This window comes from Monodon monoceros, unplaced genomic scaffold (genome assembly GCF_005190385.1).
Source record: "Monodon monoceros isolate NGI ecotype Baffin Bay Population unplaced genomic scaffold, NGI_Narwhal_1 Super_Scaffold_12, whole genome shotgun sequence".
Classification (NCBI taxonomy): Eukaryota; Metazoa; Chordata; class Mammalia; order Artiodactyla; family Monodontidae; genus Monodon; species Monodon monoceros.
Genome location: NW_021703768.1, coordinates 7,340,596 through 7,355,543, shown reverse-complemented (window position 1 = coordinate 7,355,543; position 14,948 = coordinate 7,340,596). Strand labels below are relative to the sequence as shown.

General features: G+C 41.6%; 1 protein-coding gene across 2 annotated transcripts in view; it reads right to left on the bottom strand.

The window, feature by feature from the left end:
* ADCY2 (adenylate cyclase 2) overlaps positions 1-14,948 on the bottom strand; it is a 433,385-nt gene that overhangs the window by 46,273 nt on the left and 372,164 nt on the right. For both annotated transcript variants that reach the window (XM_029217111.1, XM_029217112.1), the window contains exon 18: positions 9,438-9,607. In XM_029217111.1, coding sequence (XP_029072944.1) covers positions 9,438-9,607 — 170 coding nt within the window. The remainder of the gene's footprint in view (positions 1-9,437; positions 9,608-14,948) is intronic.

The following is a 14,948-nucleotide window of genomic DNA, read 5'->3' as shown; positions in this document are numbered from 1 at the left end:
TTTTATTTATTCCAGTCCTCTCTCTTTTTTCCCTATGGCTAGTCTACCTAAAGGTTTGTTTATTTTGTTTATCTTTTCAAAAAGCAGCTCTTAGCTTCACTGATCTTTTCTATTGTCTTCTTAGTTTGTATTTCATTAATTTCTGCTCTGATCTTTGTTATTTCCTTCCTTCTGCCAACTTTGGGCTTAGTTTGTTCTTCTTTTTCTATTTCTTTGAGGTGTAATGTTAGGGTTTTTATTTGAGATCTTTCTTTTTCTTAATGTAGGCATTTGTAATTATAAACTTCCCTTTAAAAAGTGCTTTTGCAGCATACTATAGGTTCTGGTGCCTTGTGTTCCCATTTTCATTTGTTTCAAGTTATATTTTGTTTTTCCTTTCGTATTCTTCTTTGACCGTTGATTGTTTAGGAGTACGTGATTCAATTTCTATATATTTGTGAAATTCCCAGTTTTCCTACTGTTACTGATTTCTAGTTTCATACCATTGTGATTGGAAAAGATACATGGTATAATTTCAACCTTAATTTTGCTAAGACATGTTTTATGACCTAACATATGATCTATTCTGGAATGTTCCATGTGTGCTTGTGAAGAATGTATTCTGTTGCTGTTAGATGGAGTGTTCCAAATATGTCTGTTAGGTCCATTTGACCTAACAGTTTAGTTCAAGTCCAATGTTTCCTATCTGACTTTCTGTCTGGATGATCTATTGTTGAATGTGATGTATTGATGTTCTCTACTATTATTCCATTGTCATCTATTTCTCCTATCATATCTACTAGTATTCACTTAATTTATTTAGGTGTTCTGATGTTGGATGCATAAATATTTATGATTTTTATATCTTCTAGATGAATTGACCCATTTGTCAATACATAATGACTTTCTTTGTTTTTTGTTACTGTTTTTGGATGAAAGTGTATTTATCGGATATAAGTATAGCTACCCTTACTCTCTTTTTGTTTCCACTTGCAAGGAATATCTTTTTCCATTCCTTTACTTTGATCCTATGTGTGTCCTTAAAGCTGAGGTGAGTTCCCTGTAGGCAGCATATAGTTGGATCTTGTTTTTTTATCTGTATAGCTACTCTATGCCTTTTAAATGGACAATTCAATCCATTTACACTTAGAGTAAAATTGATAGTTAAGGGCTTAATAATGAATTGTTTTCTAGCTGTTTTTTAGTTCCTTTGTTCCTTTCTTCCTTGATTTCATGTTCCGTAAAGTTTTGCATTGCTGTCTTCGTATGTGAAGTAGCACTCACTTCCTGCACCCTTTACTAACTGTCTTCAGGGCGTAAATATCTTCCTCCAGCCCTGCTAGTGCTTCTGAGGCTTTCGGGACCTTCTGTGGATACATCTCTCCACTTTTCTTGCTCCCTCTTGTGGCAGAATTCTAAGCTTGTATGCCTCCTCTCCATCCTACAATGCACCAGGCCGACTGCTGACAGTCTTCCTTTTGTTTTCCCAAACAAAACTCGCTAAAGCTCAAGTTTGTGGTCTCTCTCTGGCCCTCAGATTTCAGTCAGCTTTCTGTGCATGCCCACTAGCGGTTGGTCCAAGCTCCCTCTCGATGCTGCCATCGGGAGGGAATATGCACAGGGAGCTGGCCACAGGGTGGGGTGTGCATGAGGCATGTGGAACAATGAGGGTGCCCGTGAGCCAGCTGGGGAGGTCTGTGGGTGAAGTGTTCCCAGCGGCTTGTGGGTGGGCTTCTTGACAAAGGCAGTAATGCAGTTAGTAGCATCTGTGTTCTCTTAAAGCCCTCTGAGAGTCCTGTCTGCTCCTCTCCCAGCTTGGTAGCATCCTGCACAGCTGGGAAGCCGGGTGCTCACAGGAGAAGTCATAGAGTGAGAACATCTCTCTTGGACTTAAGCTGTGCCATCTTGGGGGAAGGGTGGTGTGGACAGAGTCAGACTGTTTCTCTTACCCACTTCAGCTTGTCCAAACTCATGTTTTTTTCTCCAATGGTGTGCTAGAACTTCTCCTCTGAAAACCTGGACTTCTTCAAAGTCTCTCTCTTCCATGGGTCACTGGCTAAGACTGTTTTCCAGGGGGCTCCGTGGCCAAGAGCTGCTGAAGCTGGATTACATGTCACTGCAGGGTCCACAGCCAGGATCAAGGTCTGTATGCCTACTGTCCAATACATGGGTGGACGAGACTCCTTCTGGATCCCATATGGTGCTGGGTCCCACAGCTCCTACAAAGGCACTTTTCTCCAAGGATAGATTACAAATTATTGTTGGGGACAAACATAAGGGATGTCTTATTCTGCCATGATGTTGACAACACTCCTCCCCTATCTTTTTGGATCTCCACACTTCTTCAAGACCTTTCCAATATCACAGTCAACTCTGGGTCACTTAACCAGCTTCCAGCCAACAGGTTCACTCATTCCCTAGGTAGGCTATAGGAACTTAACCTGCAAGTCTCCTTTTGGCCTTCTTGTGAGACACAATTTTCTAACAGGAGATTTTGTAAATTCTTGAGAGCACAGACTATATTTTATTCAACTCTATGTGCTTGGACTCCAGCAGTCAGGCCTGGAATATACAGGGTATTCAATGAAACTGTGCTGTGAAGACAAAGGAATGAGTGGACAAATAACTGTGTTGGTTTGAAATCTAAGGGGTTTCATTTATAGACACTTTTCCTCCTGTGGCTGGACACAGATGCACTGAAATCCTATGCAATCTTCCAAAGAAGGTGACCCAGTGTCATCCAAGGACAGATGGATCAAAGTCTCATGCTGTTTCCGAGCTATTCACAAATGCTAAGGACTGCAAACAAATTCTGGGACTGCAAACGACTAACATAATAAGGGATAAGCTCATGTTTAAGAAAGAGCCCTGGAGGCAGCTGCAGGTCAGGAGAAATGATAAAAGTGGGGCTGGAGAGGTAGTGCTGGCCTTTTGCTATGGAGAAAAGATGCACCCTGATTAATGCAGTCATGGTTTCATCCTTTGGAGAAGAATGATTTTAAATGGGAAGCAGTTGGTGCATCTGATACCGTGGGTCTGTGCACTGGGCTTTAGCCTCATACATTGGAGAGCTGATGATAAGAAGTACGTATCCTATCTAGTCTGGGGGCCCAGGCCCTCTGAAGTCTCCTTCTTCTGCTCATTCTAAAATCAAACAAAACAAAAAACAGCCTAAAAACTGAGTATCTTCCTACAAGTGGGTCAAAATCACAAGGCATTTTCTTTTTTAGGTTAGATAACAAAGGAGCTCACTAATGGTTGCTTTTTATAGAAGAAAAGAAAGATTGGTAGAATTCGAGCAGCCCTAGGACACCTTTTTTTGTTGTTCTTGTTAACTTAGGCAATTCAGATTACTGACCTCCTTACTCTTCCTCCCAGCTCTGCTGCTAGTGGGGTCAGCTACAGAGAGACAAACGTGTGTATCCCATGCTTTCTGGAGATGGCACTGCAGGGGAGGCGGGGAATTCGGAAGGGGAAGAGAAACTGAGATATTAAATTTGAAAGTAATTTAAAATCTTCTCAGTATGAACTTGGATATATTATGGGTTTGACTACAGATTTGGAATACGGTTTTCATTTAAAAGAGGAGACTTTAAAGAAATGTCAGGTGTTCTTCCTCCCAGCTCCTGAACCCGGGCCCGTCTCCAGCCTGTCTCGGTGTGTCCACCCGACTCCTTTGAGCTGTTCGGAGGGGCAGTTTCTGGTAGTTGTGGCTTTTATGCTTTCAAAGAATTCCTTCAGTCCAGAGAACTGTTCCTGGCACCCCTGTGTGTGTCGCCCTCCGGTGACCTGTGGCAGTACGTACTTCAGGGCACCTACTGCTCACCTTGCTTTAGTCACTAATCCCTTTCTGGTTTGAAAGATGCAGTGGTTCCACCCTCCCTAGGAACACCTCTGGACCATCTCTCCCAGAGGTGGGTGCACACTGCTCCTGCCTTCTTCCTGAGCATGATTAATGCTGCCGTTCTTCCTCCAGCCTTTCAGTGAGATCATCATCAGTGGATCCCGAGTTGGGACACTGTCAAAATGTTACAATATACTGAATTCTAGCCATTGGGTTTTCCATGAAACACAGAAAAAACAGAGAATGCAGAACCACGTTGAAGGTGCTTGACTCATGGCTCCATCGCTATGGAGCATCTCCATGGCTATCCTTGGTATGGAGCTGTTGCTAAGGTCAGGAAGTTAAAATTATGCAGACATTTCTACCAGCAATAATCCAGAGCTTCTGAATCATGCTGGGTACTCGATATAATTGCTGCTTACTTATACATTTTATATGCTGCCCAGAAAGTATTTATTTATTTATTTATTTTGCGGTATGCGGGCCTCTCACTCTTGCGGCCTCTCCGGTTGTGGAGCACAGGCTCCGGACGCGCAGGCTCAGCGGCCATGGCTCACGGGCCCAGCCGCTCCACGGCATGTGGGATCTTCCCGGACCGGGGCAAGGAACCCGGGTCCCCTGCATTGGCAGGCGGACTCTCAACCACTGAGCCACCAGGGAAGCCCACACAGTATTTATTTTATTAGCCTAAGTGCCCACACAGAGCTGGTTAATGTGCTGGACTCCTGGTTAACCCCTCTGTTCAAGCTCTCCATCCTCCACACATCTTCAGAATAGAAAGCATATTTCTAGCTTTCAGGTGAATTAACATAATGGCTGGGTCCACGTGAAATGATAATATTCACCCTTTGATACTCTTCAGTTCTGCAAGGAAAAAACCGCGCAGGAAAGATCTGATAACGTCTTTCAAACTCTGTAACGAGCCTTTGTCAAGGGAAGGGAATGTGTCCTTGAAACAAAAACAGCTTCCAGCAATATCAATGGTTTATCACGATCACCATCACCATCACCTGTAAAGCATCCTCAGTGGCGCTGGCTGAGGGCTTTGGGAGTTGGTGTCATGGACCGGAATTGGGATCATTGATTGATTGATTCAGCAAAGCATCTTGTACTCGCAGACGATATGGAAGACTGTTGTAAATGCCAAAGAATTAGGACATGGATTTTCCTGGACCTCCTAAATATCAGACACTTCTGAGCTTCCTCCACCAAGAGATGATAGATCACAGTCACATGACGGCAGGTGAAGTACTGGGACCTTGCTGGCCTCCATTCGTATGGAATTTTAATGGCACACCCTCTCAAGTAGACTATTTTTTTCTCCTGTAAAGTTGGCTTTCTGCACTCATGAATCTTACAGTTTGGTATCCTTTTCTGAATTATTCATTGATCTGGAGTCTTTCTAGTGCATACTTTTGTTTTCTTTGCTGACTCTGCTGGCAAAAACTCCCTGTTGGCTTGTCTGTGATCAATGTCAAATTTGGCTTGGAAAAGGCCCCTGAAACATGGTGAACTCACATATAGGACAACAACACAGTCCAAACTGTGTATTCAGAAGATGGCCCAGCAGTCCCCTGTAAACAGAGATGCTGAAACCAAGCAGGACCCTGTGGGGCTCCTGGGCACGGAAGCTTTTCTTTGTCCCCCATTTCTTGTTTGTAGGGAATAGACTCCAGCCTCTATGAACTTCCCTGAGTTCCAAAGGGCAGATTCGAACAGTTGTTAATCCAGGAAGGGAGAGGATGCAGAGACAAGGGAGGAGACCACCTGAGGCCAGATTAAAGGACTGCAGACCCTGCACACCCCTGATCCTTATTAGCAACCCAGCCCTTGAACTATTGCTATAAAGCTCCTCCCCAAATCATCCCCGGTTGGGACACACAGGAGCCCGGTGTGTCCCCCTCTGCCTGGCAAAGCGATAAAGCTATTCTTTTCTACTTCACTTAAAACTCTGTCTCCGAGATTTGATTTGACACCAGTGCACAGAGGCCGAGTTTTCGGCATCAACAGTGACCAAAAACAGGTCAGAAAAGGGATGGCACCAAGCGTGTGACTTCAACGGCACAGACCAACTTGATCAGGAAAGGAGGTGCTGCCTGGCCTTGTGTTAAGCCAGCATTTTCCTTGAAGGGCATCTATGGCTTTGGGACGGAGGGACGTACATTCTCAAAGCAACATCTCAGGCTAGCTTTTTTTTTTTTTAAGGATCCTAGTTTCATATCTGAAAGGGTTGTGTCAGCAATAACAAACCAGATATAGGAGGAAAAAACCTTTTTCAGTTCTTTCATGGTGGAATATCTTGAATCTCAGAAAAGGGAAAGGAAACATTGACCTCAATGGGTTTTAGCACTGGCACAAGTCACATGGTTAAATCATACACACACCGAGGTTGGGGAAATCAGAGGGGATTCCAAGCTGCCACTCAAAGGTCTCTCCTTTGGTGTTCGTTTTAAACTGCTATTAGAGAGCACTTGTTAATTTTGAGGTATTATGCTATTATGTCAGTAATATTCATCTTCTGGCAGAGGAATGCTTCCGGGAGTATTGTGGCAGCTCACGCAGAAACCTTAGTCAAACTCCTTCCTAAAATTCCTATAATTATGTTTAATTTCCTTTCCTTTTTTTCTGCTCACATTCTGGGAACTGTCCTATTAATAATGAAATGGGAAATAGATAGAATGATAAGGAAGGTAACCAAAAGCGTTGCTTATTCTTTCTGTCATTAGTCAAGGCGTCATTTATAATATTTGAAGGACATAATGCGATCTCTTTAAGAACAAAAAACTATAAGTATGTAGAGCAGATCAATATATGCAAGTTCCTTAATTAGGAGAGAGTTAAGACTTCACACTTAAGAGTAAAGTTCACTGAATTTACATTTCAATACAAAAGGAAATTAATTCCTGTTAATATTTCTGCGGAAGTTTGCAGGGCTTAAGCATGGTACGCAGTTGCACCCATCCTAGAGAGGGTGCTGGCTTACCGTTGGCCGCGAAGGCAGGTGCCTGAGGCTTGTCCCGTCAGCCCTACCTAGCTTTAAGGTGATTATAAAGACAAAGCCAAGAGAACACACACAAAAGACCTTGAATGAAACAAAAGGGCTCTGAAAGTAAAACTCCTTTTCTTTAACCAAATAGCTACTTCCCTGCTGCTGGGGTTCTAATAAGAGGTGGCCTGTTTCCCTCAGATCCCCAAAGTATTTCCCTCCCCATCGGAAACTTGCTAATCTAATTTCTACTTTTGCTTCGGACGTGTAGCGTATGCAAGAGCTTTAAATTTAATAAAGGGAAACTGAGTAGTTTTCTCAGCTGTGTGTCAGAATCGGTGATGCTACATTTACTTAGGGATTCAATACGGGCTCTCTGGATATGGTAGGGAAACGTTAAAGTGTGTGTGGTTGGCAATTTTGAGAATTTATTGGAAAATTAACTTCAATTTCATTTTTACCTTGGCTAAGGAATCATATAATTTCCTTAATACAATTCTGTATTTTTGCAACTCCACTATCCTCATCCTGACTACAGATTGTTAGGGCTTCATGGCGTGGAGGATGACGAAAATTAAATTTGGTGAAGAGAACGTGGTGCAGTTGTGTTTCTAAAAGCATTCTTATTGGGAAGAAACGTTTACACAGTGAGATGCCCACGTTCCTGACACTGGGCCTCTATTGGTGAAGCGGCCATAAGCTGTCAACACAAACCATCTTTCCGGAGCAACAAATCTATGCAAGTGTTTGATGTGTTTGAGCATGAAAGAATGATCAACATCATTAATCATTAGAGAAATGCAAATCAAAACTACAATGAGATATCATCTCACACCAGTCAGAATGGCCATCATCAAAAAATCTAGAGACGATAAATGCTGGAGAGGGTGTGGAAAAAAGGGAACACTCTTGCACTGCTGGTGGGAATGTGAATTGGTACAGCCACTATGGAGAACAGTATGGAGGTTCCTTAAAAAACTACAAATAGAACTACCATACTACCCAGCAATCCCACTAGTGGGCATATACCCTGAGAAAACCATAATTCAAAAAGAGTCATGTACCAAAATGTTCATTGCAGCTCTATTTACAATAGCCCGGAGATGGAAACAACCTAAGTGCCCATCATCGGATGAATGGATAAAGAAGATGTGGCACATATATACAATGGAATATTACTCAGCCATAAAAAGAAACAAAATTGAGCTATTTGTAATGAGGTGGATAGACATAGAGTCTGTCATACAGAGTGAAGTAAGTCAGAAAGAGAAAGACAAATACCGTATGCTAACACATATATATGGAATTTAAGAAAAAAAAATGTCATGAAGAACCTAGGGGTAAGACAGGAATAAAGACACAGACCTACTACAGAATGGACTTGAGGATATGGGGAGGGGGAAAGGTAAGCTGGGACAAAGTGAAAGAGTGGCATGCACATATATACACTACCAAACGTAAAATAGATAGCTAGTGGGAAGCAGACACATAGCACAGGGAGATCAGCTCGGTGCTTTGTGACCACCTGGAGGGGTGGGATAGGGAGGGTGGGAGGGAGGGAGATGCAAGAGGGAAGAGATATAGGGACATATGTATATGTATAAGTGATTCACTTTGTTATAAACCAGAAACTAACACACCATTGTAAAGCAATTATACTCCAATAAAGATTGGAAAAAAAAAATCTATGCAAGTATTTAAGGCATTTATTTTATGTTAAAAGAAATATAGAAATATTATGGGGGATTATGCAAAGCATTCATAGAAAAACTTGAAGTCTGGTGTGTCCAGAAATAAACCTAACATTTGATACAAAATGTGGTTTTGCTGTTAAGATGTGAGATGGAGAATATCATGATGAAAACTTCTTTTTCAAGCAGGGAATAAATATTTATGATTAGCTTATAGAAGTAATTTGATAACAGGAAACGTTTCATAAGTCCAAGGGAGTGGACCTGGGAGAATCATTCTTGAAGCATCTAGTCCTAAGGCTGGCAGAGTAAACACAACCAATAGGATTCCGTCCACACCAGGATGTTTTAGGAAATCTCCAATAAGAAATTTTATCTTATCTCCACCAAGTTATACTTCCAGTCACTATAACTTGTGAATGGAACCACTCACTGTCCCTGTACTTTTGTGTATATGGATTCAGTTGTTCTGACCTGGGGGCCGCACTGCCCTGCAGGGCACATTCCTCAATGTCCGGAGGCATTTTCAATTGTCATGACTTGGGGAGGGGGGTGGATTTTGTGGCATCTAGTGGGTAGAGGCCAGAGATGCTGCTCAATAACCTTTAATGCACAGGACAGTGCCCTGAAAATCCTTCAGTCCAAAATATCAATAAAGCTGAATGTGAAAGAAAAGATATTCTTATCAATATAGTACAGATTATAACACAAATCCTCTCTCTAAACCATTTCATATCTGCTGATCATATGTGATAATACCTATTCCGTGTAATCTGTAATAAAAAACACACATTCTCTTCCTGAATCATCACTTCAAAGAAACACTCACACAGTGATTCCCAGTGACAGTGCTATTGCTAATTTGCATTTACTCCATGCATACTTGTTACCAACATCCCATGAAAGAACTAAGGAGAAGGAAGAGGAAGCAGGTTACCTCTCAAATAAGACCTGGCTGTAGTCATCCAGGAGGTGGGCGTGAGTGTGGAGAAAGATGGTGTTGTAGCCCACCAATGCCACCATCATGATCAGCATCTTTAGCTCATAATTCACGCGCAGGAAAACCGAGCAGGATATCAATCCCAGGATGCAGCTGTATATAAAGTACTGGAACAGGGAAATACATCAGATGAATACTTGGGATCTCTTCTGAGGAATGCCAAAATGAGAATTAAAACTGGGCACCACCATCAAGCTCACTTGGTCAACTCCCAAACTGACTGTGAAAGCAGATGCATTTGTCTGCTCTTTGATTCAGTGATACATGACTAAACACACTGGATTTAGAAAAGAATTACTCATGACATGGCTTGCTCACCCAGCGTAGCATGTTTAAAAAAATAATCGTGCATATGGCCAAATACTCTTCAGAAATAATTTTTAGAAATCTATATTGAAGCTATGTCATTATTAGCAAATGTCCTTTGCTTCTTGAAAATGAAAACAATATGGCTCCCTACACATATACAGATTAAAACAAAATGACAGTACACAGAATCTTTTGTGGGCTTTCAATGATTTAATTCATTAAGAGGATACAAGTCATTACAGGTAGTTCTATTAAAGGTATAAGAAAGCCTAGACATTTTATTTAAAAAGCAGTTGTGTGTCAGAGGGATTATCTAGAACAGAAAGGATTTTAAAAAAACTAAAAGCTTTGAACTATATATAAGATAGATAACCAACAGAGACCTACTGTATAGCACAGGGAACTCTACCCAATATTGTGTGATAACCTATATGAGAAAAGAATCTAAAAAAGAATGAATATATGTATATGTATAACTGAATCCCTTTGCTGTACTCCTGAAACAAACACGACACTGTAAATCAGCTATACTCTAATAAACTTAAAAAACCCCCACAACATTCTAAGGGTTCACAGCCTTCACCAGACTACTAATGGGTCTTTATCCCAGATAAAAAATCAATTAAGAAAACTGGAGGACATGAGAGGAATCCAGTGGTGAGTCTTCAACATCAGCAACAAGAATATGATTGAAAATAAACTGTAGCACCGTACAAAGTTAAAAAAAAAAAAAAAAGGACAAAAAAAAAAAGAACAGCAAGATTTAACATTGGTTGAAAATCAAGTGGCCATAAATGCAAAGGTTTACTTCTGAACTGTTAATCCTGTTCCATTGGTCTATATGTTTTTACTTATGCTAGTTCCACATTGTCTTGGGTACTGCAGTTTGGTAGTAAATTTTGAAACTGAAAATCAAAACAAAACAAAAACAACAAAAAACCCTAAAAGCTTTGACCTGGGTGAGTAATGACTGCCCTGGAAGTGGACAGGCACCAAAGACATCAAAGACCCCAGTGTGAGGAAGCAGGCCGGCACGGTCCATCTTTTGTGGTCCATGGGAAGCAGCTGGCAGGCCTGCCCTGTGTTAGCACTTTTCCATTTACCACAATGGACATCGTCAAGACAGGATAGCCCTGGATTCAGTTTTGCTCCAATCACTCGTTAGCGGATTTACTTTAGGCCAGTGCCCTAACATGCATGTGTCACAGTGTCCTCATCTGTAAAATGAGGGTAATAATGTCCTCCTTCTAGGTCACTGAGAAGAGCACATAAAGCTTGGAGTCCACGGCCCTGCAGGCCAGGAGGTGCCTGCTAAGTGGAAACAGTTGTCATTCTCACAAAGTGTTTATTTGCTGGATAACGGGGTTTTAATAACAAGGGTTAGCTACTATCTCGGCGTGTCTGCAGCAGAAGCAGCAGTCAGTAAAGTTTAATCATTTTAATAAAACATAGATCCCACTGATGTTTGATAAATCCTGCCTTTAAAAAATAGCTCAGTGTGTAAGCTATTCCATTTTAGTTACATTATATGGGATAAGCCATGTATGAACTACTTATTTTTGTCATTCTAGCTCTTCCTTTTTTTTTTTTTTTTTTGCGGTACGTGGGCCTCTCACTGTTGCAGCCTCTCCCGCTGCGGAGCACAGGCTCCGGACGCGCAGGCCCAGCGGCCATGGCTCACGGGCCCAGCCATTCCGCGGCGGCACGTGGGATCTTCCCGGACCGGGGCACGAACCCATATCCCCTACATCGGCCGGCGGACTCTCAACCACTGCGCCACCAGGGAAGCCCTCTAGACCTTCCTTTTATTTCCCCAGCTAAGGTCATCTACAGTCAGCCATGGGGAGGGCTACTAATATTAGCGCATCAGTCCTGTTCTTGGGGGAGAAAGGAAAGTCGGAAGATGAGCTGCAGTGGTCCTAGCAGGCACCTTCTTCCCTGTGAGAGGCACCCACACAGGGATCAATGCAGATCCTCACCAGTGAGGACTGCAACCTGGCATCTCAGCTTCAGAAGGAAGACTAGCAATTAACTCCCTTGGGTCCGACAACCATTGGGTCAGTCCTCGGGAAGTAAAGCATCCCTAGGCAAGGAGCATGATGGGTGGTGGCAGCTTAGGGAATGCTGAGAGTTTGTAAGTGCAACTTCTTTGGCCACAATTCCCTGAGGTCAGTTCTCTACTATTCTGACCACTGATAACCCCACGACAGAGAATAGGAAGAGGAAAAGAGGAGAGGAAATGTGTCCTGATGGGACCATCTGGCTGGCGGAGAGAAAGGACAGAATCAAGACATCTGGGAGAGAGTGGATGGGCACCACTGACTCAGTCTCCCTAAAGTGGAGGGTGAGGGAGAGATAGCCTGTGCTTTGAAACCAGCCCTCACGTATAGGGGACTTTGCATTATTACCTTAATGACTTAAATTAATTACTTAATTACTTAAATACTTAATGACTAAGTATTGCCCTCAGAGGGCAGGTGTGAGGCTCAGTGATTCAGCAGGCATTGGTGCTAGGACAGCTTCTGAAAGCAGCCCAGGGAGCCCCGCAAACTCTCTGGGGGTCCCTGCATTCCTGTGGGCATGTGCACAGCAACCTGACAGGGCAGGCTTCTTTCTGGTGAATCGAATAAAACACGGGCTTGCACTTTGTATGTCTTCTTTCTTTAGTTCATTTTGGGGCTCATCCACTATTAGATTTTTCACAAGTATCCAATCCCACCAAGAGTCTGAGAATCCCTGGTTTTTAACCAGCTCTTTAGTCAGCAGTCACTGTCTTACACAACTGCTCCGTAAAAGCCACAAAATCGCCTTGGGAACGCGCAGCGGGCAAGGTTCCCACTCAGCGTCTCACCCTTCGACTCACAAAGCAGCTCACTGGTACAAATAAAGGCATGCCTGTCCCCTGCACAGGTGACCCAAGGTAAGGAGGATGAGAAAGCCCACCTTGACGAATTCTTGTGAAGATTAAAGAAGATAATCAAAGTAAAGTGCACAGAACAGAGCCTGGCCCATGGGAAGCCATATAAATTCTGCTATTATTGTTATAAACTGGAGCTCTTTGTAAGACTTTTTGTTTTATTTTTCTTCTTTTTTTAAAAAAATTTATTGGAGTATAGTTGATTAATGTTGTGTTAGTTTCAGGTGTGCAGCAAAGTGATTCACTTATACATATATCTATTCTTTTTCAAATTCTTTTCCCATTTAGTTTATTACAGAATATTGAGCAGTGTTCCCTGTGCAGTACAGTAGGTCCTTGTTGGTCATCTATTTTAAATACTGCAGTGTGTACACGTCAGTCCCAAACTCCCAATCTATCCCTCCACCCCACCCTAAAATTTGATTTTAAAAAGGATTCTGCTGCTAAAATTCTGCTGAAAATCATTATTAGAATGAACATTATCAACAATTCAGCCTAAGTGAATGAGAAGCAGAATAATGAGCCCTTTACGTGTGTGTGTGTGTCAACGTGTGCATGTGCATTTCGGGGGATTTGGGGGCAGTAGGATTCTAAAAGTTTTCTGAAACACCCTTAGTTTGAAATATGTGCCAATACCTATAAAATATGTCTATGATTTCACATTTTAAAATTCATTCTTAGGCTTTTAAAAAGTTTTCACATTTCAGGGTTAGGGTTAGGGTTAGGGTTACTAAAATACATATGTTATGGGAAGTAGCCTTTTAGTCCATTTTCTATTAAATAAGCCTTTCTAGAAGGCTTGGAGGCCATGTGCAAGGTGATGTGGGAATTCATTAAAGGTAGGTTGGGACCCTGAAGGTAGCGAGAGAGGGAATGTGTGAATAAGGAAGAATAACGGAAGAAGGCCAGGCTGGGAGCTCTGAAGATCAGCTGCCTCTCCTACGTAAGGTAGCCCTACAAGGAGGTCTCTGGATGTCAAGAGCTCTGGCTGTAGGCTCCTGAGCTGAGTTCTATTAGGACACTATTACTAAGAACCTTATTTTTATATAGTTTTAATAGTTAATATAATTATTAGTTAATATTTTTATTAAGTATTACTTGTTAATATTATTTAAATATAATATATTACTATTACTTAGTATTAGGTAACTAAGTTAAAATTGGTTCATATAGTTATTAATACTTTTCATATATTAATCAATGAAATCAACTTGCATTTTGACACCAAGGGAGCAGCCACTGTCATCTTTGGCAATTTACTTAAGTATCTTTTGGTTTCAGTTTCCTCACCTGGAAAACAGTTATTCCAATATCTAACTCACAGGGTAGTTTTGTGGATGAAATGATATACATGCCTGATATAGTGTGAACTGCCTACATGGCAAAGATTCTTTCTGGTTGATTCTGTTGGACATTTTTAAATGACTTTCTCTTCTGCTACAGAAATAATACACCTGATGTTAAAAATTAGGAAATATACAAAGGACACATATAAAAAGTAAGCATCTCCTATAATCCCCAACATCCAACTTGATCCATGATTAATTGTTTTGTATATCTTTCCAGCTTTTATTTTTGGTGTGTGTGCTACTTGTTATTGGTATTATTATTTTAGAAAATTGGGAATGGATTGTTTGGAATGTTTTTAAATGATACTTCTCACTTAATAGCTTATAAGTATATATTTCTATGTCATTAAATAGTTTTCTACAACATCTTTTGTAGCGGCTGGATATAATTTTACTGTATGTTCATAACAAAATTTGTTTAAACAGTTAAATTTATTCTAACTTTTAGGTTGTTTGCTTTCTTTTCCTTTCTTTGTTGTTATTGTTACATAAACCTTTCGACGAACACCCTGGTAGCTAAATCTTTGCACCTTTAAAATTACTTTCTAAAGTTAGTATTGCAGGGTGAAAACTGTGTCTGTTTCTATGCTTTTTTTTTTTTTTAAGATGTTGGGGGTAGGAGTTTATAAATTAATTAATTTATTTTTGCTGTGTTGCGTCTTCATTTCTGTGCGAGGGCTTTCTCTAGTTGTGGCAAGCGGGGGCCACTCTTCATCGCGGTGCACGGGCCTCTCACTATCGCGGCCTCTCGTGTTGCGGAGCACAGGCTCCAGACGCTCAGGCTCAGTAGTTGTGGCTCACAGGCCTAGTTGCTCCGCAGCATGTGGGATCCTCCCAGACCAGGGCTCGAACCTGTGTCCCCTGCATTAGCAG